A 25,000-nucleotide genomic window follows, 5' to 3' on the forward strand; every position below is an offset into this window, starting at 1 on the left:
CTTTCATTTTATTAATATCTAAGAAAACACAAATGGTTAAATTTTTTTGAAAACAAAAATTTTAAATTTTAAAATTTAAGTCCCTGTTAAATTTTTTGTTAAATTTGTTAGTGTGATATTTTAGGAAAAAAATCACTTAGTAGCTATGTAATTAAAAGATAACATTGTAATGAACTTAAATTTAACGAAAAAAATTAATAATGTTAACAATTAGACCTAAATTTTAAAAGTTGAAATATAAAAATATTAAATTCTTGAAAAATAAAAATACAATGACTAAATTCTAAATTTTCAAATAATATGACCTATTTTAACTTATTTTTCTTAACAAGTTTTAAATTTTAAATTTTAAATTTTTTACCTCATTAAAATCTAATAAATGTAGTGATTTTTTAAATTTTATTTCTCATAAATTTTTATTTTTATTTATCAAATATAATTTTAATTTTTAAAAATATAAAATAAAAACATAAAACATTTTTAAAAACCTAGTTTGCTTATGATATCAATGTAAAAGAAACCTAGGCCTTGCATAGTAAATGAACATTGAACAGTCAACATCTACTGATGATACAATCTTCAAAATACAAAAGGATAAGAAAAAAAGCTACAACAAAATTGAATAGTCAATATCTACTGACGACAAGCTCATTTATAAGTAGATTCAATATCTAACTAACCAATATAAATTTTCTACTTTTTTCTGGATATGAAAGTACGAGATCGTTGGCATTTTTAATACCCCCATTGACTCAAACATAAATATGTTAAACAGTAGTTAATTTATAGGAGATAATGGGTAAAAGTGTCATCAAACTCTCTATATTATGAGTTAATTTTCTGGATAAATTAATCTTCGATCATTTTTATTAAAAAATTTATCTATTTATAATGTTAAAAATTAGTGTGAATGCCAGAATAATTAGACAATGCCATGTGTACCTTATGTTGATGTATGGAGAGGTAGGGATCATGTTTTAACAATAAAAAATAATAAAATTTTTAATAGAAGGACTAATTTACTTTTTGATCTAATGCTGAGACCCATTTTAAATAGAGGATGTAAAATAGAATCTTCTAATACAAAGGCCTTCATAATACTTTTATTGTCATAATATCATTGTTGATATCTTAACTAGAACAAAACTTATCTTACTAGACTCAACGATTAATTAGATCGAATTAAATATCATAATAATGTTTAGATGAGAGTACAAAACTCTGTTGCAAATATTAGGAATGCTAAGATGTTTAAAAACCTAAAATTGACAAATTTATACAACAATCGGTAGCGCAAAGGAATTGTACACCCTCTCCAAATCTTTGAAAGTTTTATTGAATTATTATTATTTAATAATAAATAATAAATATATAATAATAACTCAATAAAAATATGATTTTCAATCTTATAAAGAATTAATAGAACATTGGAAAATCAAATTTACTAAAAGTACTGATAAAAATAAAAGAATAGAATATTTAAAATTAATAGAAGAACTTTATGAAAAACATAAAGATCTATTTACTCAGTTTAATTACTATTATATGTTAAATTATGATACTACAGAAAGTAGTAGTTCTAGTAATTCAGACAATCAAGAAGATTTAAATGTAATTAGTTATAAATTTGATGAAGAAAATACTTCAACAGATGAGGATGAAAATATAAATGTTTCAGAACCAATGGATACTAATCAAACAGATCCTTATGGTAAAAGAAAACTAGAATCAGATGATCAAACAGATGATTATCTGAGAGCTTTAAACAAAGACTTTGAGACAGTTGAAAATACAACTAGAATTTTTTGTAATCAAACCGAAAATATAGCTACTAATGAAATTAAAACCGAATATACAGGAGAATCTTCTAATCAACAATCAAGTCAAACTATACCTATACCACATAGGATAGATGATTTAAATAAAAGAAATGTGGCTCAAGGTGGAATATATTTAGACTTAACTAATATTTCAATGTCAGACTATGAAAAAACTATAGATGATTGGGCACAGTCAATGGCAATCATTGTAAACAACAACGGTACTTGGTCAAAAGAAAAATTCTTAAATTATTTTGTAGGAACTTTTCAATGAGATGTTTTACAATTTTTAAGGCGATGGGTAGAATCAGAAGTAGGAAAAGTCCAAAAAGGACAACTAATTAATCAAATAAGTACTCCTAAAGATCTTTTAAAAGAATTAAAAAATATTCTAAAAACAGAATTTTGTGGCTATTTTGATAAAAAAGATCAAGATAGTATAGCCAGTTATACTTTTTCAAAAATTAAACTATGTGATATAAGATATTTAAAAGAATTTTCTAAAAAATTTCTTCATGAATATCAAAAGTTAAAAAATGAAAATATAGAATTTTGAAAAAACCAATACTTTCATAAATTACCCCCACCATGGGACGAAATATGTATAAAGAAATATGTGTCCTATTTAGATAAACATAGTAAAGAAGCAGGCATAGCAAAAGAAAATATAGATTCTATAGGAAATAGAATTAATTTTACAAAGGAAAGAATAACTTTACATTGTTTACAGACTAAAGCTGCTAAACAAGTAAAAAATAAATTAAGTTATAGTCATTGTACAAAAATTCTAGAAAATGAATGGGAATTTGGATGTAAAACAATACGTCCTAATACTTATAAAAAACATAGAAAGAAAAATAGAAAATATAAATTTATTAGATGGAAACCAGGAAATAAAAAATATACTGGTAATAAGAAAAAGAAAAAATTTGTTAGAAGAAAAACTTCTAAAAAATCTAAAAAACAAATATGTAAATGTTTTATATGTGATGAAGAAGGTCATATAGCACCAAACTGTCCTAATAAAGGAAAAAGTGCTAAAAAGATGATTAAAAGTCTTGAAGAATAAGATTTAGAAATCTGTTATGAAGAGGAAATAAATCCTGAAGAAATATTATATGAGTTAATATCAGAAACAAATTCTGATTCAAATGAAGAAGAATATATATTTATGTTTAATGTAGGTAGTAGTTCTAAAAATCAATTAGAAGAAATCTCTAAGTCTGAACAACAAGATATAAAATTAGGAAATTTGATTGGAGAAGAAAAAGACTTTTCTAATAAAATGATAGAAAAAATAAATAAAAATCATATTTCTAAAGAAGAAATATATAAAATATCTAAGTTTAAAATATGGAGTCAAAGACATATAGAAAAAATTAGTGGCAATACAGTCGCTAAGGATACTAGAGGAGGATTAACAGAAATCCCATTATTTACTAAAGAAAAAATTAAGAGAATTAAAAAGAAATACCCTCAAGTTAGATATATACATTTAGGTATAATTATGATAACAATAAGAGCCTTATTTAGAAAAGGACATGATATACCTATAATAGTAGTTTTATTAGATAAAAGATTTGAAAACCCGATAAAAGCACTTATTGGTAGTATTCAGTCTAATTTACATACTAGTGTAATAGGATTTAAGGTTAAACCAAACTATTTTATATCCATTACAGATCCTCTAATAGAAGAATGTTTATATTTAAGAATTCAGATAAAAAATTCTGAAATTAGTGATTTAGCAGAAGATCTAGCAATAAGTTGGACTTCTATTAATGAATATACCAACACAGCAGAAGTAGAAATTAAAGAAATTAATAATAAAATAATTGAGTTATTTGAACCCAATAAATTTACTACAGAAATACAACCAAAATTATTACATCTAAAAGATCTGTCAATACCAAAAGATTGGATGATTGATAGAATAAGTGGTGCTAGTACTTCAAAACCAGTAAGTACTATAGAATATATGTCATCTGGAGATAGATTATATTTTAAAAATAATGCTATAACAAATACAAATGATAATTTAGTTTTACCCTCTAATTCTCAGATAGAGGAAGAAGAAGAAGAAGAAGATAATATGAGTACAAATTCAACAACACTAATAGGTATGAAAACAGTTCAAATACCTATTTTCCCCACTGAACCTAGTAGAAATTCTAGAAATACTAGAATGGAAGAAATACAAGCTACTACTATTATTCAACAAATGAAAATGGGAAAAAAATGATATTATTACATTTTCAAATTTTCAACCTAGGAAATATTATACATATATAGAAATTACATTTCAATTTAGAGAATATAAAACATATTTTTTTCATGCCTTATTAGATACTGGAGCTACCACAAGTAGCTGTCGAGAGAATGCCATCCCTGTAGAAAAATGGGAATTAATGAAAAACCCAATTAGAGCCATAGGAATAGATGGTAAAGAAACCATAATCCAATTTAAGGCTAGAAATATACCAATTTACATAAATAATGTAAGATTTGTAATTCCTAAAATATTGTGTTTTCCTGAAATGCATGGAGACATATTATTAGGAAATAATTTTATATATCATCATTTACCGTTTTCTATAGATAAAAATTTAGTAATATTGTCAACAGAAAAAACTTCTATAGACATACCTTTAATAGAAAATCATAAATTTGCATGTAATAAAGGATTTAGTCCAATAAGATATGAACAAATTAAACAACTAGAAACAAATCATTGGTTGTTTAAAATTCTAGAAAATAATTTTAGTGAAGAACCATTAAAATTATGGGAAAATAGTCCAAGATATTGTGAAATAAAATTAAAAAATCCCAATAAAATTATTAGAATTAAACCTGTAACGTCCCCCTACCCGAGACCGTTGCCGGAGTCAAGCAGGAGACATTACAAAACTTATCTTAGCACTTAAACAGTTTTCGTAGTAAACTATCCATCTGCATCACGGTCTCTAAAAAAATCATATCTTGAGTTACGAAACTCGAAATCCAATTCCGTAAATTTTCCTTAAAACTAGACTCATATATCTACTTACTAATTTTTTTCTAGAATTTTTGGTCAGGCCAATTAGTACAGTTTATTAGAAAAAATCTCCCCTGTTTTAGGGTTCGGCTACTCTGACCCTTGTGCACTACGAATCAAATTTCTTCCTGTACAGAAATCCAATGACTATGGCATTTGTTTCAATTAAAAATAGACTCAATAAGGAATCCATACAAATAAAGTTTGAGTCCTAATTCTTAATACACAATTTATGGTGAATTTCTAAAGTAAGAACAGGGAATCTAGAAATTGTTCTAACTCTGTTTCATCAAAATGTAAATATCTCATAAAACACAACTCTTTTACCTATTTTGTTTCTTCCATATAAAAATATATTCATTAAGCTTCAATTACATATTTTATTCATCATCTAATTCACTTTATACTATTTTTGGTATATTTTCAAAGTTGGACTACTGTTACTGTCCAAATCTGTTTTAGTATAAAATGTTGATAACTAAGTTTATAACATCTTCATTTCTTCTCTCTACAACATTTACCAACAATTCCTCTTATTACTCTTCACTAACATATCAAAACATACCATACTTAAGGTTTTGGTAACATTTACAAAACATACCAAAATATCACTTAACAACTTAGATACTTTCAAAATGACCAAAAGACATCCTAGGTACAATGCCATTTTCCAAAAAGATAGAAACTTCACCAATTTGAGTTCGGGGATCGGCTTGTATGCTGAGTCCTTATACTTTCGTACCTAGCCTGCGCACGGAAACAAACCGTACGCTGAGAATACTCTCAGTGGTATTTCTATAAACAATAGCTTAATCAACTTTAAAACATGGTAATTCAAACACATTATTGCTATTATTCAATATCAATCAGTACTTTAATAATCTTTACTTTATTTACCCTTATTAACATAACTCGGACACTGACGGATACACGGATCCAACCCACACTCCGGGATAAGTACATAGTGCTTCATCGGAATAAATCCGGAACTTTAACATTATAGTACACAAAGTACTTCATCGGAACAAATCCGGAACTTTAACAGTAGTCGACACATAGTGTCTCATCGACTCAATGTCGGAATATCCCAATACTTCCAATTCCTATGACATGTCAACTATATCCGACTAGCCCGACACTGTTAATAGGGTATTCAAAATCACATTCATTTCAATATGGTAAAAATACTTACCTCATTCACATTTTCATACAATATAAATATCAAATATAGCAATAACGATTAAGCTCGGTTTATAGAAATACAAACCACTATTTATCGAATTTAATCGATATCTTCGTTCACTTTCTCTTTTCCCTTCTTTGATGACGTATCCGGTGCTACATTTGCTACTAACAATCATGCAATTAAAAATCATCAATATACTAATTCATAAAACACATTTTCACTTTCTATCAAACTTTTACAAAAATTTCAATTTCGTCCTTTTTCCATTACTAATATTTTTTTCTTTAACTTAAGCTTCATATTCTCTTTTAATCAACTCATTAACAATTTCTAACTCATAAAATTCATTATAAAACATAAATTTTGAGCTCTATTCAACTTAATCCCTATTTAAACCTAACTTAGAATTCTTTTAATAAATCACTCAATTTTCACTTCTAACTTCAATTCCTATCAATTTAACCCATAAAACCTCAATTTATTCAACTAAATCAATATCTAAAAATTTTCTGTTTTTCTTCATTTTAACCTCATACATGTAGAACTTTGAATTAGGCATCCATAAACATAAAAATCATATAAAAAATGAGCTAAAACAACTTACCAATCAAGCTTTAGGGCCTTAATCCTCAAATTTCCCTTTTCTATTTCTTTCTTTCTTTCTTTCTTTCTTTCTTTCTCACGTTACACGTTAAGTAAATTAGAATTCTCATTCCTAAGAGCTACTAGCCACTATGAGTCTACTGCATATACTTATATATATAAATAGATCTTATCCGTCTACTAATTCATTCAGTAATTGAATCGAACCGCCCTTTTAACTCAGTGGTAGAGTAACGCCATGGTAAGGCGTAAGTCATCGGTTCAAATCCGATAAGGGGCTTTTGACTTTTTTTTTCATAAAACTCCTATGAAATGGTAGTATTCATATTGAAACATAGGGATGTTGTTTTTATTGGTAATAAAAACCCAACTGTATATGTATAATAATTGAATTAGAAATTGTATAATTTAACTCTAATAAGTTATTATTCTAATGAGTTAGAGTAGAGTAATTCTAAAAGAAAGTTGAAATTATAATGAATAATGATAAGCCGTCTCTTGAAGCGACAAATATATATTTATATTTTGTTTTGATTTTGAATTAGATTATTCCAATCAAATCCATTGTAAAGAATTGTAAAGATTAGAAATCAACAAAAGAAAAAGTAAGTGGATCTAACCCATTGAATCGTGACTATATCCACTATTCTGATATTAAAATTCGATAGAGATGAAATTGGAACAGTCGATTTCTTTTTATTTCATATTTATTCGGACTCCACAAGAATCTGTCGATATTTCCGATTCAATCTTCTTGTTCCTAGGAATAAATTAATATTCTATTCCTTTCGAGATAAAGAGAAACATTTATTTCAAGTTACAACCTAAGAGCCTTTTTCAACATCTTATCTTTCTTTGATTCCAGAACACAACAAGATAGCTATTTATGATACTATGCAATTTGTGCAACCAGATGTGCATACAATATGCATGGGATTGGCTGCTTCAATGGGATCTTTTCTCCTGGCCGGAGGAGAAATTACCAAACGTCTAGCATTCCCTCACGCTCGGCGCCAATGAGTTTTTTTTATTTGATGGAAAGAAAAAAGAAGACTATGCCTTCGCCATATGAAATATGAATTAGTAAGTAATAATAGCATGGCACTTCGAATTCGATATGAAATTTTTTTTGATTTCTTTTTTTTTTTCAAAACATTAGATTATGTATCGAAAGAGTAGTATGAGAGAAAGGGCATTTCCAATTTTATCTTAGCAAGTTCCTTTTCGAAATCCGGGAGAGGAAGATGCAGTTTGGGTTGACGTATAGTGTGACTTGTCAAATATATTTTTACTCATTATTCTTTATTCATTATACTATATTATATTATTATTAACCTATAATAAATATAAAATTAACATGTGTAATAGCTATAACATAAAATATCTTATAGCTATTACACATATATACCAACTATTACACATGTTATATCATACATTCACACACATGGCACTTAGGGTCTAATTACTAGATTAGTCCCTTTTACTAATCTTTAATCTATAATTAAACTTTTATACCGTATGCAATTTAGTCATTATTCTAAATTCAAGCTACTTAACTTAATCAAACATTAAATAACCATTCAACTATAATTCATAAATATTTCTAATAAATATTCATGAATAAATTTCACGGAAACAGTACTCAAGACTCAATTTCCGATACCGTAACTTTCGGTTCATTACAAAACCCATGATCTATACTAAACAAGATATAGAAGAATTTGATACACAAATCAAGGAATTATTGGAAAAATGATTAATAGAAAAAATTAATAGTCCACATTCAAGCCCAGCTTTTATGGTAAGAAACCATGCAGAAATAAAAAGGGGAAAAGCTAGGATGGTAATTAATTATAAAAGACTAAATCAAAATACTGTTTTTGATGGATACTTTATTCCACGAAAAGATGTTTTGATTAATCAAGCTAAACAAGCAAAATACTTTAGTAAATTTGATTGTAAATCAGGATTTTGACAAATAATACTAACTGATGAATCTAAATCATTAACAGCCTTTAGTGCACCTAATGGTCATTATCAATGGAAAGTAATGCCATTCGGGTTATGTAATGCACCTCAAATCTTCCAAATATGGATGGATTCTATATTTAATAAATATAAAAATTTTGTGTAGTTTATATAGATGATATTTTAATATTTTCAGAAACTCTGGAAAAACATAGAAAACATTTAAATATTATCTCTCAAGAATTCATAAAATATGGAATTATTTTGAGTCTTAAGAAAATAGAATTAGAAAAAACAGAAATATAATTTTTAGGATTAAATTTATCTACTGATGGTCTTAAACTACAAGATCATATTATAGTAAAAATAAAAGAATTTCCTGAAGAAATTAAAGATCAAAAACAACTTCAACAATTTTTAGGAATAGTTAATTATGGACGAAACTTCTTTCCTAACTTATCTAAAAAAATAGGTGACTTATATGAAAAATTAAAAAAGGATAAAACTTTTAGCTGGTCTAAAAAAGACTCGAAAATTATTAAAAATGTAAAATCAGAAATAAATTATACCCCAAAAGTCTATTTACCAAAACAAGGCGATAGATTAATTTTAGAAACAGATGCATCACAAAATTATTGGGGATGTATTTTAAAGGCTAAAACAGCAAAAAATGAAGAACTAATATGTGGATATATTTCTGAAAAATTTAAACCAAATGAAGTTAATTATGCTATATATGAAAAAGAATTATTAGCTATTAAAAAAGCAATAAAAACCTTATATGAAAAAGAATTATTAGCTATTAAAAAAGCAATAAAAACCTTTCTTATATATCTAGCATCTGAAAATTTTATTATTAAAACTGACAATCGGGCAGTTAAACAATTTCTTACTAATAATAGTTTAGAAAATGTACCTAGAAGAATTAGATTATATAATGAATTATGTAGTTTTAATTTTGAAGTTTTATATGTAAAAGGCACTGATAATATTATTGTTGATTATCTTAGCAGGCCTTATGGATAGAGGTAAAAAACCTCTAGAACAAGTAGGGGAATGGACTACTGTCCATAAAAAACCCAACAAAGGAAAGCAAATAAATCCTAATCAAGGATTTACTCCTATATTAACATCATTCTATCCTAACCAAGGATATTACGTTCCTTATCCAATGGTAAGACAACCAACTGGATCTCCTTCATCATATGCATCAAGAATGGTAAGCCAATACCATCCAAGAACAATAAGCCAATCTCCTTGGTCTCAGGATCCAAATTTAGCATATCAAACTAATTATTCTGAAGTTATAAAAGGAGCAGAAAATTTGTTGAAACAACAACAAATTCCAGAAATAAAAGATTTTTATAATCTAGGTTTACCAAGTGAAATTTATAAATACATTAATGAAATATGGAAAACCCATATTTTAGAACAAAGAGCAAATTTTAGACAAGCTCTTACAAAGTTTTCGCAATTTTTAGTTGGAAAAACAACTAAAGAAAACGAAGCACATGATTTATTATTAAAAGATGTTTTATACAGATACTGGGAAGAACTCGAAATAGAGTATATAAATATCAATGAGATAAATAATCTTATTGATATATTACAATATTTTATTCATAAAGGAGCAAGTAGTCCCATTATGAATAAAATGTTCAGAATATGTTTATATAACAAAGTTAAGAAAATATTGCCAGGAGAAATTTTTGGAAAAATCAATAGAATTATCTGCAACCAGCAGGATCAATTTAAAAAAGATCTTTTCTGAATACTTTTTACAAACATATGTTTTACTAAATGAAATAGGAGAAGAAATTCCTACTATAAAATTCAGACTAGATCATGAACCATTTGATATAAACAGTATTGAATGGGGTTTTGTCAGAGAAATTGTAATACAAAACTTTTCTTTTCATTTATTAAAAAATTTTCCTGCTATTATAAAAGCTATATTATCACTTTTGGTATATCAAGATGATTTTTATTACTATTTTTATATCCAAATAAGTAGTCTTATTGGTATTACTGAAAAAGAGCGATTTTATCAACCATATCAAATTTGGATTATTCAAAGAATGATTGATAGTCCTCATTTATCAGCAGTCAAAGAAGATAAAAAACACTTGACAAAAACCATTGACAAGTGTTACAATAATCCAAAATACTTTCAAATACAAGCCGGAATTGATTTAATGTCAACAGCTCAACATGTACTTCATCAACAAACATACAAATTATCCACCGATGGAAAAAGAATAGTAGCTAATGACACTGGCGTAGTCCAGAAAACAAGAGATGAAGAATCCATACAACTGCTAAAGAAAATAGCAGATATAGAAATAGATGATTTTCCTTCAGAAATAATTGAAGAAATCAAGAACACGTGGGAGACTTGGAATTCACCAAGACTATCACCAGAATCTTTACATCTGGACGAAATAGAAACGTGGAACCTTGACAATATCCAAGAAAGATAAAGACAAAATAAAGACCACGTGGAGAGTCAAGAAGACTTTCAAGTAGATTTTCAAGATTGGCAGTAAATTGAAAATTAAGGCATCCATGTACGGACCAATATATGATAAGACAACTGACAATACACGTAGAAGCAACAATAAATTCATCCTTATCAGAAACACTATTCGGAATTGAAGAAAAATTAAATAGAACTTTGAAATTCTGCTATAAATAGCAACGTAAGAAGCCTAAACAAGGCATCGAAAAATAGCTTAGAAATCTTTTCTTTTACTTTCAGTATTCTCTCTTTGTAAACACTATCTCTTTGTAAAACCATTCATTTTACTTTTAATAAAATAACTATCTTGATAAATAAAAACCATTTATAATTTACAGTCTGAAATTATAAATAATATAAATATCAAAATACTTTTATTAAAAATATTTATAATTTGAATTAATAGAAGTTTTCTTTACCATAAGGATCTGTTTGATCAGTATCCATTGGTTCTGGAACATTTAAATCTTCTTGATTGTCTGAATTACTAGAACTACTACTTTCTGTAGTATCATAATTTAACATATAACGGTAATTAAACTGAGTAAATAGATCTTTATATTTTTCATAAAGTTCTTCTATTAATTTTAAATATTCTATTCTTTCATTTTTATCAGTACTTTTAGTAAATCTGATTTTTCAATGTTCTATTAATTCTTTATAAGATTGAAAATCATATTTTTGTTGAGTAATATTTTTTCTTTTCTGTTTTTTAAATTTTTTATTTCTATTAACAGTAGAATATGACTCTTCTGAAGATAATTTAAATATTTTAGATAATTTTATTAGTAAATTATTTTTATATTATTTTATCTTCTTTGACTGCTGATAAATAAGGACTATCAATAATTCTTTGAATAATCCAAATTTGATATGGTTGATAAAATCGCTCTTTTTCAGCAATACCAATAAGACTACTTATTTGGATATAAAAATAGTAATAAAAATCATCTTGATATACCAAAAGTGATAATATAGCTTTTATAATAGCAGGAAATTTTTTTAATAAATGAAAAGAAAAGTTTTGTATTACAATTTCTCTAACAAAACCCCATTCAATACTGTTTATATCAAATGGTTCATGATCTAGTCTGAATTTTATAGTAGGAATTTCTTCTCCTATTTCATTTAAAAAAACATATGTTTGTAAAAAGTATTCAGAAAAGACCTTTTTAAATTGATTCTGCTGGTTGCAGATAATTCTATTAATTTTTCCAAAAATTTCTCCTGGCAATATTTTCTTAACTTTGTTATATAAACATATTCTGAACATTTTATTCATAATGGGACTACTTGTTCCTTTATGAATAAAATACTGGAATATATCAATAAGATTATCTCATTGATATTTATATGCTCTATTTTGAGTTATTCCCAATCTCTTTATAAAACAGCTTTTAATAATAAATCATGTGCTTCGTTTTCTTTAGTTGTTTTTTCAACTAAAAATTGCGAAAATTTTGTAAGAGCTCGTCTAAAATTTGCTCTTTGTTCTAAAATATGGGTTTTCCATATTTCATTAATGTATTTATAAATTTCACTTGGTAAACCTGGATTATAAAAATCTTTTATTTCTGGAATTTGTTGTTGTTTCAACAAATTTTTTGCTCTTTTTATAACTTCAGAATAACTAGCTTGATATGCTAAATTCGGATCCTGAGACCAAGGAGATTGGCTTACCATTCTTGATGCATATGATGAAGGAGATCCAGTTAGTTGTCTTACCATTAGATAATGAACGTAATATCCTTAGTTAGGATAGAATGATTATTTAAATAATATTCAAATAATTATAATAATCCAAAATACTTTTAAATTCAAGTCAGAATTGATTTAATGTCAAGAGCTCAACATGTACTTTATTAACAAACATACAAATTATCCACATATGGAAAAAGAATAATTAAACATACTACAATAAATATATTATAATAATTATTATTAAAAATTATATATTTAAGAATTTCCTGGATCTCCTACTATCATCTTGTTTTCGTGGAAAACCCCACATGTAATTGATACAGGTGGCTCTTCCCTTGATACCCTAGGGATGGCAAAGATCGATGCCACTATTAAAGATGATATTAAGAAATGGCTGATGGGTAAGCGAACTGATACTTGCAAAGATGCCAATATCAACTAGATGTCATCACTATTATATTTCTTATTACTAATCATTGATGCATGATTGCGAGAATTTTTGGTCAAAGAAAACAATAAATGTATCTAATTTTAAATTTATTGGAAATGAAACCTACTTTTTTTCTACTTATTTTACATGAGGAGACCATGTCACTCGCCAATGACACAACAAAATGGTTTAGGTTCAAAGACACAAACCTTAATAATATTTTTCGCATCCATAACAGAATATGTAAAAGAAAATGAATTTAAATGTTAATTGAAATTGATAAATATTTTTTTTATCAATCCAATTAATAAAAAAAAGGAATTTTAAAAAAATGACAAAATTTTAGTTATATTATCAAATTGAAAGAGAATTGAAACTCTATATAAGTTGATTGGTAACTTGAATTTCCTTACAATTACGTATACCGATACAGTCACCATCTTCAATTATCTCCCCTTTTTTCTGTTCTCTCTCTTGGAAACCCTAGAAATTCATTCTCGTAATAACAGAAAGCAAGAAAAGAAACCTAAATTTTCTCAAAGAACCTCTTCCCTAGAAAATCCTTATCGATTTTAACAGAGAAGAAAGTTTTAAAAAGCTACAATTCCAGGTTAAGGAAATTACTATTTTCTCTGGGGGAATATGGGGAGGGTTTTACGGGAAACGTTGAAGCCATCGACCTCCTCCGTCAGCGCCACCACGACGTCGACGTCGGTGACGGAGACGGTGAACGGGTCACATCAGTTCAAGATCACGGGGTATTCGCTGTCGAAAGGTTCTGGGATTGGCAAATACATAGCTTCAGACACATTCATGGTGGGTGGATATTTGTGGGCGATCTATTTTTATCCCGATGGGAAAAGCCCCGAAGACAATGCCGCCTACATTTCGTTGTTCATTGCCTTGGCGAGCGAGGGGACCGACATTAGGGCGCTCTTTGAGCTCACACTTTTGGATCAAAGCGGCAAAGAGAGGCATAAGGTTCATAGCCATTTTGGGAGGACGCTTGAGAGTGGGCCCTATACGCTTAAGTATCGCGGCAGCATGTGGTAAATTTTCTTCTTTTTTTTTCACTGGATTGGTCTTTGGCTTGGTTTTTCGTTGGAGCTAGGGGGTGGTTTTTTTAGGCTTTACAATGGCGAGTTATCTTTGGGTTGATTGATGTTTTGGTCGGTTTTGAGGGTTTGACATTGTTAATCATGACTCTTGGTCCTCTGTCGTAATGTTTTACGGAGTTTAAAGTGTATTGCTACCCTTTAAGAACTGCTCGATGGGTTGGTTGTGTTTCCTGTTCTGTAATTTTTTATTCCCAGGTTGACAAAAGGATGGGTCCTGGGCCTTTTTCTGCTTCATTTTTGAGCTTTATGTTGATTCGTACGGAGTTGGGATGTTTGCATGACAAGTGTGTTGCCTATTATGGTAGATAGCAACATGTTAGAAGAAATTGAGGAATGAACTTCTATCTGGTGTTATATTTTTTTTGAAATCAAAAGAAGTTGGGGTGGCTGGCTGATCATAATGTTTCAAGAATTTTGTTAAAATTGGTTAGTGGCCTAGATGCTATTAGCCACTATTCTATGTTACTTGCCAGTGCATTATTCTTTTCCCATTATTGTTAGCTAGCTAAGTTCCTGGCTGACTTTAACATTCACTACTAGTACTATTATTTTGGTTTTCTCTGTCATTTGTCTCGCCTCATTGAGATTATATGACATGTACTCTTAATTTGAATTTGGTAATATGTCTGGTTTGCAATTTCGAGCTTTGCATGTGTATGGGTTACTTTTTATTGGATATTGTACTAAAATTGAATGTTTTGAGGCTAATGTTTAAGTTTTGAGGTTCTTTTTTTAATATGTTTAATATATTTTAATTCTAGTATTTTGCGTAGTGCCTACAGTTTGATTGTTTGTCTACATTGATTATTTTCTGAAGCCATGCTTCTTGTGCTTGATGTCAATCCATACAGTTTGACCTCACTGCAGCTTGTGTATTTTGTGGCATCATAAAACAATTTGGTTACAAGTACAATCCTGTCAGAAATGATCCACAAAGATATATGCAACAACACTATTTCTAGCCTAATTGAATAACTCCATTGTTTGTAGCTTTTGTTTGCCTCATTGTCTGGGTGTTCATTATGTCTGACTTTAACTAACTAGATGTTAAATGTTAGTTATATATTTTTGGGTTGTGATATTTCAGAATTTTGGATTAGCTGGTTTTCCCATAAGTTCTTAACTGAATGTTTGTTGGGGGATTTGTCAAGTTCCAGGTTTTGATTCCTTCAGTCTCTTTTGCTTCCCCCCTCCGCCCCAAAAGAAAAAAAAAAAAAAAAACAATGAGCTAACTGAAGAAGAATATTTGTTTGTTTCCCTTCCAATTGCATATCAAAACTTTTGGTGAGTAGTGAAGTAATTAGTTTGATTTGACACAGGGGATATAAACGATTTTTCAAAAGAACGCTACTGGAACAATCAGACTACCTCAAGGATGATTGTCTATCTGTTCACTGTAGTGTTGGCGTTGTTATGTCACATACTGAGGGTCCTAAGATTTTCTCCATAGCTGTTCCGCCTTCAAACATTGGTCATCATTTTGGACAGCTACTAGAAAGTGGAAAGCAAACTGATGTTAGCTTTGAAGTTGATGGGGAATTCTTTCCAGCCCACAAGTTGGTACTTGCTGCTCGTTCACCCGTGTTTAGGGCACAACTTTTTGGTCCAATGAAGGATCATAATACAAAGCAAATAGAAGTTGAAGATATGGAAGCTCCTGTTTTTAAGGTTCAGTGCAATACCTCCTCCTGTTATGTAGGACTAAAGCTCATGCTACTTCTTATAGCATTCACTGGACTCAGATTCATGATGGCTACTTCCCATTGATAGCATGCCTGATGTGAATAAGTAGTTATGGAAACTTCGCATTAGAAACCATATGCTGTAGTGTCTGATTTTAGTAGTCTGAAATCAGAATCATAGCATGTATTGTCTTAAGCTTTTAGTTAATTGCTTCATATAAAGCATGTGCGGGTGGTCAAGATGTATTTGTCTTTGCATTTCTGAAAAATATTCATGCCATATTTTAAGTATCTATAATTTACTTGTCAAGCTAAAGTAAATTGACTACTAATGTGTACGCAATTATTGTACTGATTACTGATAAAGGATTGTCTCTATGCCATATTTTGCACATTTCAGGCCCTACTTCATTTTATATACTGGGATTCTCTTCCCGACATGGAGGAGCTCACTGGTCTCACCTCAAAGTGGGCCTCTACTTTGATGTCTCAACATCTGCTCGCATCTGCTGATAGGTATGGACTAGACAGGCTGCGACTAATGTGTGAGGCTAACCTTTGTGAGGTTGTTGCCATTAACACTGTGGCAACTACTTTGGCCTTGGCTGAACAACACCATTGTTTCCGACTGAAAGCTGTGTGTCTCAAGTTTGTTGCAATGCCCGAAAATCTAAGGGGTGAGTCTTTTAAACTGGAAATCTTTGAAATTATGGACTGCTCACCGCAGGCAGACAAGTTGGTGAGAATTGTTTTTAGATAAAATCCTAGGAAGTCATCTTCTAGCTCCTTATTTCCGGGCCCTTGCTTTTAAGCCTTGTAGATTGGGTGGAAAGACAATAGGTTTGAACATTTATTCGGATATGTCTTACATTTATATAGGTCACACAAATGCCACTGCTTAATGCAGTCAAAGCTGGTCTGACCTTGGAGTTCCATGTGGTGCAATTGTGTCTTATCCTCCATGATATGGTGCAACCATTTTTCTTGCGAACAGATATAACAAATGCATAGGGCCTGTTACAAGCTTTTGTTGAGATCTCAGACTTTTCCGGCCTTTATACAGTTATCCTGTATCCCTCATTTGGGATTTCAGGGGGTAATGACTTCATATTCATTATGTAAGAGTTGTTGCAATCTAATAAACGTCTGAAGTATGACTTTTAAATATCCATAGTTGTTACAAGATTTATCCCATTGTCAGCATTGCGGTTGTAAGTTATCTTAGTTGGATGAAAATCAACGGTGTGTTCTTTCTAACAATGTTTCTTAACTGAACCGCTGGTTTAATTTTCTTGTTTGCAGCTGTAATGCAAACTGATGGTTTTGAGTACTTGAAGCAAAGTTGCCCTTCTGTCCTGACTGAGCTATTGGAGTATGTGGCTAGAGTGAATGAACACCCAGTGATCGTATGCAGACATGGGAATGAAGCCATCCTCGACGGAAGTGATGCCAATGGTAGGCGGGTGAAGCAACGGCTATAGTAGCTGCAGCTTTTGTAGTTGAAAAGGAAAAGCAAATGATTTTTTTTTCTTTCTTTAAGGAAAATATAAATTTCTGTAGGATTAGGAAAAAAGTTGTTCCAGTAGTAAAAGGTTTTGTTGTTTTTTCAGTAAGAGATGTAAATGCAGTTGTTCATTTGGTGTCCATCTGTTTCCTAAGTTCTCCAAAATTGAAGCTCCCCCTGATGTTTGTTTGAAGAACGCATGAATCAGTTGCTAATTTTACATGAATTCTGCGAATATTTTGAATTGGGTGACGTTATGAATAAAATAAATGCTGAGGAGTAAAATAATTTAATGTGGGGAGTTGTTCTGATTTCGAATTATTTGAAGCTCAATGTGGAAACTTCTTTTTGACATTTAAAAAGAAAAAAAAATCTGAAGAAATTCAATTATGGCAGAAAAGCCTCATACTTATGAAAGAAAGGTGGGGCTATATTCGTAATTGAGTAATGGAGTGGTTAAGTAATAAGTTTGGTTTTCGTTGTGCAACTCGGTTCAGCTTTAGGAAGGTTACCGGCTGTGCTCCATCAAATTCTTATTTTAATTTTCTTCGCAACAAAACCCTGAAAACTATCTTTTTCAGGGATAATATTTTATTGCTGTAATTTGGATTTCCTTTTCTGTTATTTCTGTTATGTTTTCCTTTTTGTTCTTTCCTGTTAATGTTGTTAGTCGAAAGCATCATTTAGGATCATAATTTAATGAAACGGTGTGTGTTAAGGCATGGTATGGGATGTCACTGTTTATGAATCGGTGCGTTTCATGACTACAGCGGTACGTAACGAGCTTTAATCGAAATTCAATTTCCTTTTAACAGCAGAGGCAAGGGGCAATTTGTTACCATTCTGTTATGGAATAAAATTTTCATTTTCTTCCTCCTCCATGGCTTCCTTCTCTTCTTGTGGACTTCTGGAGATTTCTTTTAACAAGATATCAGAGCAAGACAATCCTCAATGGCCGGTGATGGAATTTCAACGCAGCTACAAAAGGAGTTTACCCATCTTCAACCGGAGGTGACGAAACTTCAAATTGAGTTATCTGAATGGGACATCAAGTTGGAGAGATGTTTGAAAGATGATTTTGTTGAAATACGTGTTGAAACCCATATATTTTGGGATATTTTTTTGCTATTTAGATAAATAAGTCTTAGAATAATCAATTGAGATTTGTTAGAATTTTATTTATTTATTTTTTAGTTGTTTACTAGAATAAGGGAATTAATTTTGTAGTTATGTTGTAAGTCTTTTTTGTATTTAAATTTAATTTTGTATTTAATAAAATTAGAACAGTTTTATTAAATACTCTTTTGAAAGCTTTCATGGTATAAAAGCTGGGTTATATCTCCAATAACACTATGGCTAAAACAAACTTTATATCTCCAATAACACTATGGCTAAAACAAACTTCACTAAAGATAAGAGATTCAGCAACCAAATAGAGATACAAAGTTTTGCCGTCGGAACAATTACTGAGAGTGCAATGACTCAAGGGACAAAGGCGTCTCACCTCTCTTTTTAGCTAACATTTCACAAGCGGAATGGCAATAATTACCTCGAATGGTCGCAGTCCGTGAAGTTAGCAATTAATGGGTGCGATAAGCTAGGACATTTAATTGGGGAAGTCGAGCAACCATAGGTGGGCGATCCAAGGATAAGCACGTGGAGGTTAGAAAATTCTATAATAATTGTGTGGCTTATCAATTTCATGGAAGCATCCATAGGTAAATTTTTTTTTCTCTCGACTGTTAAAGATGTTTGAGACACTATGAAAGATACCTAGTTAGATTTAGAAAATGCTTCACGGATCTTTGAGTCAAAAATAAAACTGTGGAAGGCTAGACAAGGGGAAAATGAGGTTACTTTTTATTATAACGAGATGTCTCTTTGGCAAGAGCCAAATCAATGTTATAATGATGAATGAGTGTCTAGAGATAGTGTAAAAACTATGAAAAAAAGAAGAGAATGAGAGAGTTTATTTATTTCTGGCTGGTTTAAATAGAGAATTTGACGAAGTGAGATATCAGATCTTAGGGAAAAATTGCTTCCAACACTCGGTGAGATTATTTTTGAGATTAGAAGAGAGAAGACTAGGAGAAAAGTAATGTTAAGGCCAAGTTTTGAAGCTAACGATGACTTCTGCTCTCGTGACTATTAAAAATGATAATGATAGTGAAAAAAGAAAGAAACCTTGTTGCCACCTTTGCAAAAAATATTGGCACATTCGAGATACGTGCTGAAAGCTCCATGGAAAATCGATGAACGAGAGAAATAAGAGTGACAATGGTTGTGGTTCACAATTTGGAGATAGCAGAGCTTTCCAAATGATTAATTGAAATCATGAGCAACAAAGTTCTCTAGAAGGGTCTCTATTCACTAAGGAACAACTAGAGCATTTACACAAGCTTTTTCAATCACCACAGTTTCAAATGAATTCTTCTATTCTTAACTCATCAAATACTCCTTGCTTTTTTGTCCAATCAAGTATTGATTCTTTTGTTTTTTCAGTGTCAAGCCTTGTAAAACAAACACGTGGATAATTGATTCTGGAGCTAGTGATCACATGACTAGTAGTCATTTCCTTTTATCAAGTTACACACCTTGTGTAGAAAACAAAAAGATCAAAATAGCAAATGAGTCATTCTCGACAATAGTAGGGAAAGGTACTATTAAAATTTCACCTTTGTTGGTTTTACATGTAATCACATATTTGTCAATAAATTATCCCAGACCTTGAATTGTTGTGTTATATTTAACTCATCTATGTGTAAATTTCAGGACATGGTCTTGAGGAGGATGATTGATAGTGCTAAAAAATTTGGTGGAGTTTACTTATCATTAAGTCGACCAACAACTACTCTATGTTTGAACTATGTTTCTAGTTTTGATAAGGTTATGATTTGGCATTATAGGCTTGGACACCCTAATTTTTACTATTTAAGTCACTTGTTATCTGATCTGTTTAAGAATAAAAGTCCTTCTTCATATCGCTGTGAACTTTGTGAATTAGCTAAACATCATTGGTCATTATTTCTACCTCAAAAATATAAAGCTTCCAAACCTTTTTTCGTTCATTCATAGTGATATTTTAGGACCTTCGAGAGTCAACTTTTTCAGGAAAATGTTGGTTTGTCACATTTATTTATGATCATACTCGCATTTGTTGGGTGTTTTTATTAAAATATAAGTTTGATGTTAAAAATGTGTTTTAATCTTTTTATACTATAGTGAAAACACAAATTGGTGTGAAAATAAAAATATTTCGAAGTGACAATGGTAGAAAATGTTTTAGTGACCAATTAGACATTTTCTTAATCAAATATGAAATAGTCTACTAAAACTCTTGTACAAATACACCACAATAGAGTGTGATTGCGAAAAGAAAAAACCATTATCTTTTGAAAGCAACTAGAGCTTTGATGTTCACTAATCAGGTATTACATTATCTTTAGGGAGAGACTTTGCTAACAGTTACATATCTTATTAATAGAATGTCCAGTAAAACTCTAAACTATAGAGTTCATTTTAGTCTTTTTGAAGATAGCTTTCCTCGAATTAAAACCCTTATTAATTTTGGGCTAACTGGTCTAAATCAAAATTTTATTATTATTATTTTTTTATAATTTTTATAAGTTTATATCTATTTTAATTTTGTTAATTCTGTTATGTTTCCTTTCTGTTCCTTTCTATTTATGTTGTTAGTCGAATGCACGTTTAGTATCTTAATTTAATGAAACAGTGTCTTTTAAGTTTTAACTTGAGGTTAAAACATACGTGCGATGGCTTGGTATGAGATGTCACCCTTTAATGAAAACGGTGCGTTCTATAACTACAGCTTACATAACGATGTTTAACCGAAATTCAATTTCCCTGTAACTCCTCCCTCGTGTTTCAACAGTTTTTAGCAGCAGAGGCGGGGGCAATTGGTTACCATTCAGTTATGGAATGAAATTTTCATTTTCTTCTTCCTCCGTTGCTTTCTGTTCTCTGCTTCCTTCTCTTCTTCTCGACTTCTGGAGATTTCTCACATATCTCTCGGCTTCTGATTAGAGGATCAAAATCATGGTAATCTTCTTTTCCTTTCCTCTTTTTCGTATATTTTTTCTGGCTGCCATTTTTTTTATTATAATCTTTTAGATTCAATTGAGTTCAGAAACTATTTCCCCTTAATTCCAATGGGTTCCCCTTCGATTATCTTTTTGTTCTTTCTGTTGTTGGGGGTTGCAGTTGTTTTTTTCGTATTTCAAGGACTTAGTGGGAAGAGAAGTGACGGTGGAGCTGAAGAATGATTTAGCAATTAGAGGAACTCTTCACTCCGTTGATCAATAAGCTCGAGAATACTAGGGTTGTCGATCAAGACAAGTATCCTCACATGGTATGCCCGCCCTTTCATCTGCTAATTGATTTCCACCTCCATGTTCTTATTTTCATTGGGATTTTTTCAAGGAATTACTTTAAAATTAGGTGTATAAAGATTTAGGGTTCTTTTGGAAAAAAATTAAATTGGGTCCTTCTAGTCTCTGCACTCGCCCTCTTCCCCTCCCTCTCAGGAAAGGGTAAACATGAGATGATGGAAGCTGAATTTAGGGCTTTTCAGTTCTTTTTTACACTGTGACACTGTCTTCCTTTATTTATGTTATCTCCTTTTTTAGCTGATTTTGTACTGAGTATCTGCCAGGTATTTCATAATTTAGCCTTTAACTAGTATTCGCCATTGTTTTACTTGAGAGGTGATGAATATAGTAAACTTTGCATTTTCAACACCCCAAAGTCCAAAACCTCTCATCTTAGTTTAAATTGCCACTCCCCAGCGTTTCTTCTTTGCATCTAAAATCCTTGCTCTTCCTTTACGTCTGTTAAAAATTGTCTCCTCTTATCATCTATTGTTCTTTACTTTTTGTTTTTTTTTTGTTTGCACGATTGGTATGTCTCCCTGTGTTATGTGAATGCCAATTTATTCCTCTAAGGTTTATCTTTAGGTGAAAATCCACAAGCACTCGTATTTTTTACGGGAACTTCTTGTTCCTATTTTTTTGGTCAGAAAAGTGGATTCAGGAACATTACACTCAGTACTGCAAAATATGCCTTGTCAATATCATGGTTACCTGAAAGAAGTCGTCCCAGTATTATCTATTACCTGAGAGACTTTCATCCCAATATTGGCATTGGATTCGGCTCAACTTTGAAAACCCATGTAGTAATTGATCACGTGATCTTGCCCCATGATGCTTTGAGAATAGAGTAGCAATGTAATCCAACTTGTTTGCTGCTATGAAAGATTGGTTTGTTTTGGACCCAGATAAACCTGTCAATGTTATTGGGGTTTGCTATAAGTACACCTGCCAATTCTGTCGCCAACCTAGAAGCTCAACCCGATAATCTGAACCATAACTCGTCTCAATCCTGATTTGACCATAAAAGCCAGTAACCGAAACCCACCTAACGCAAATCTGAAAATGTTTTGAACCAGAAATGACTCAAATCCTAACAAAAATTATTCAAGCCTGAAATGATCCAAATATGAAATGATCAGAACTGGAGATGACCTGACCTGAGAACCCAGTTGTCCTAAACCCAAAATGACTGAACTCAAAACTGACCTGAACTTACTCGACTTGGTCCAATTTAAAGCCAATTCAACTCATCCAATGGATAGGTATAGCTACAGTGATCCTCTATTGTGGCTAGCCTGATACAAATCTGTTGATCATTTATGAAATAGATTTTGCTAGGTTTTGGTTAGTGCATCTTTTCTCTTAAAAAGTATATGCATTTTGAAACTTTCTATGTTTCTTTCTGTTTACAACTTTCAGTGAGGAACTGTTTCATCAGGGGTTCGGTTGTGAGGTACGTCCAGCTACCTCCCGAGGGAGTCGACATTGAATTGCTTCATGATGCCACAAGAAGAGAAGCTCGGGGAGGCTGAAATACTTTTTAATGAACATCTGACTTGAGATACTTCTAATAGTTTCTGAATTAAGCAAAGATAAGTTACTTAGTAATGAAAGAGATCCTTCTTTGTACACACAAATTGATGTTGGCTTGTTTATCAACATATTTTATTGGGTAAACTGCAAAAATAGTAACTTTTGTTTGTTTCAGGTTACATTTTAGTCACTTATGTTTGAAATGTTATGTTTTACTCACTTATGCTATTATTTTGTTATGAAGTGATCACTCTTCCGTTAAGTTCTGTTATCTCCTTAACGGTAATACTACGTGGCAGCCTAACTAGATTTTAAGTGCCAACTTGAATTTTCTAATGGGATGAGAATAGATTTTTTTATTAAATAAATTTAATTAATTAAAAATTTTAAACCCTAAATCTTAGTTAAAAAACCGTTCATCTTTCCCTTTTTTTAGTTTTCTTTTTTAATTGACTAAAAAAGCTATTATCATCAAAATTTTGTATTCACGTACAAAAAGGTGATTCAATGGAGAGTCCAGGTATGTCTTCTTCACCCACAAATTTATGTTCTAAAACTTAAAATGAAGTGGTTGTCGACAAATAAGAAGATGGTAATCGTTTTTGTTCCTAATCATTGTATTTTTCAATTCTTCGCGTTCTTGAATAATTAGTTTCTCAATCCGATTTTTTCTGATCTGAATCGACTTGTTTGTTCACATCCCTTTGTGGGTATCTTTTTTTCTGATCTGAAATTCTTTTAGTTGTTAATATTCATATCAAGAATTTTAATTTAGGGTTTTCATTAAATAATAAAAAATCTAATTTTTTATTTTTTAGTATTGAATAAAAGAGATATTTTTTATTTTTTAGTATTGAATAAAAGAGAGAAGAATGCAAAGAAGACATACCTCCATCTTTGTGAAGCAGTTAATTTGATTTCAACTATTTTGATCTTAATAATAGTTTTTCCAGTCAAATAAAAAAAAATCATTGAAAAAAAGAAGAGACTGAAGAAAAATTAAAAAGAGGAGATGAACAGTTAGAAATCCAAGTTGACATCTAAAATTTAGTTGGACTGCCACGTAGGATTACCGTTACCGTTAGAGAGAAAACGAAACTTAACTGTAGAGTGATCTCTTCGTAACAAAATAGTAATATAAGTGACTAAAACGTAACCTTTCAAACATAAAGTGATTAAAATATAACTTGAGACAAACAAAATTGACTATTTTTATAGATTACCTTATTTTATTTGCTGCAAGAATATTGACTTATCAGAGACGTGTAAAATGCATGCTGTGAAATGTCCACTGTTGAAGATGCTGTCTCGAAAATGAAAATATTTCATGTTTATTACAGTTATTACCGTTCCTAGTTATATTATCAATACCAATTTGAGAAACACTCTATTTATTCTCCAGAAGTTATAATATTCAAGGCAATCGATCATCAATCAAATCATAACCCCAAAAAAGAAAGAGCAATCAATCAATCTTATTTAGTGGTCATTTCGGTTAAGCAATCAATCAAATCT

General features: G+C 30.4%; 1 protein-coding gene, 1 non-coding gene and 1 pseudogene across 4 annotated transcripts; all 3 read left to right on the top strand.

The window, feature by feature from the left end:
* Positions 1–6,851: 6,851 nt before the first annotated feature.
* TRNAT-GGU (transfer RNA threonine (anticodon GGU)) lies at positions 6,852–6,923 on the top strand. Its single transcript has one exon. It is a non-coding gene; the product is annotated as a tRNA-Thr (tRNA).
* A 6,714-nt stretch (positions 6,924–13,637) lies between these two features.
* On the top strand, positions 13,638–17,857 carry LOC107924658 (BTB/POZ and MATH domain-containing protein 2). Of its 3 annotated transcripts, none has more exons than XR_001691822.2 (5): positions 13,638–14,309; positions 15,698–16,046; positions 16,461–16,737; positions 16,940–17,178; positions 17,363–17,550. XR_001691822.2 is itself a non-coding variant. In XM_016855199.2 (4 exons), the coding sequence occupies exons 1-4, from the start codon at positions 13,903–13,905 to the stop codon at positions 17,539–17,541; spliced, it is 1,212 nt and encodes a 403-aa protein (XP_016710688.1). In that variant the 5' UTR covers positions 13,638–13,902; the 3' UTR covers positions 17,542–17,857. The 3 variants fall into 3 exon arrangements, 1 of the variants encoding a protein (XP_016710688.1); XR_005904865.1 differs by having other exon boundaries at positions 16,940–17,156; positions 17,363–17,511; XM_016855199.2 differs by lacking the exon at positions 16,940–17,178 and having other exon boundaries at positions 17,363–17,857.
* Positions 17,858–18,515: 658 nt separating this feature from the next.
* LOC107923143 (sm-like protein LSM2) lies at positions 18,516–23,664 on the top strand (annotated as a pseudogene).
* Positions 23,665–25,000: the final 1,336 nt, after the last annotated feature.

This window comes from Gossypium hirsutum, chromosome A11, assembly GCF_007990345.1.
Source record: "Gossypium hirsutum isolate 1008001.06 chromosome A11, Gossypium_hirsutum_v2.1, whole genome shotgun sequence".
Taxonomy (NCBI): Eukaryota; Viridiplantae; Streptophyta; class Magnoliopsida; order Malvales; family Malvaceae; genus Gossypium; species Gossypium hirsutum.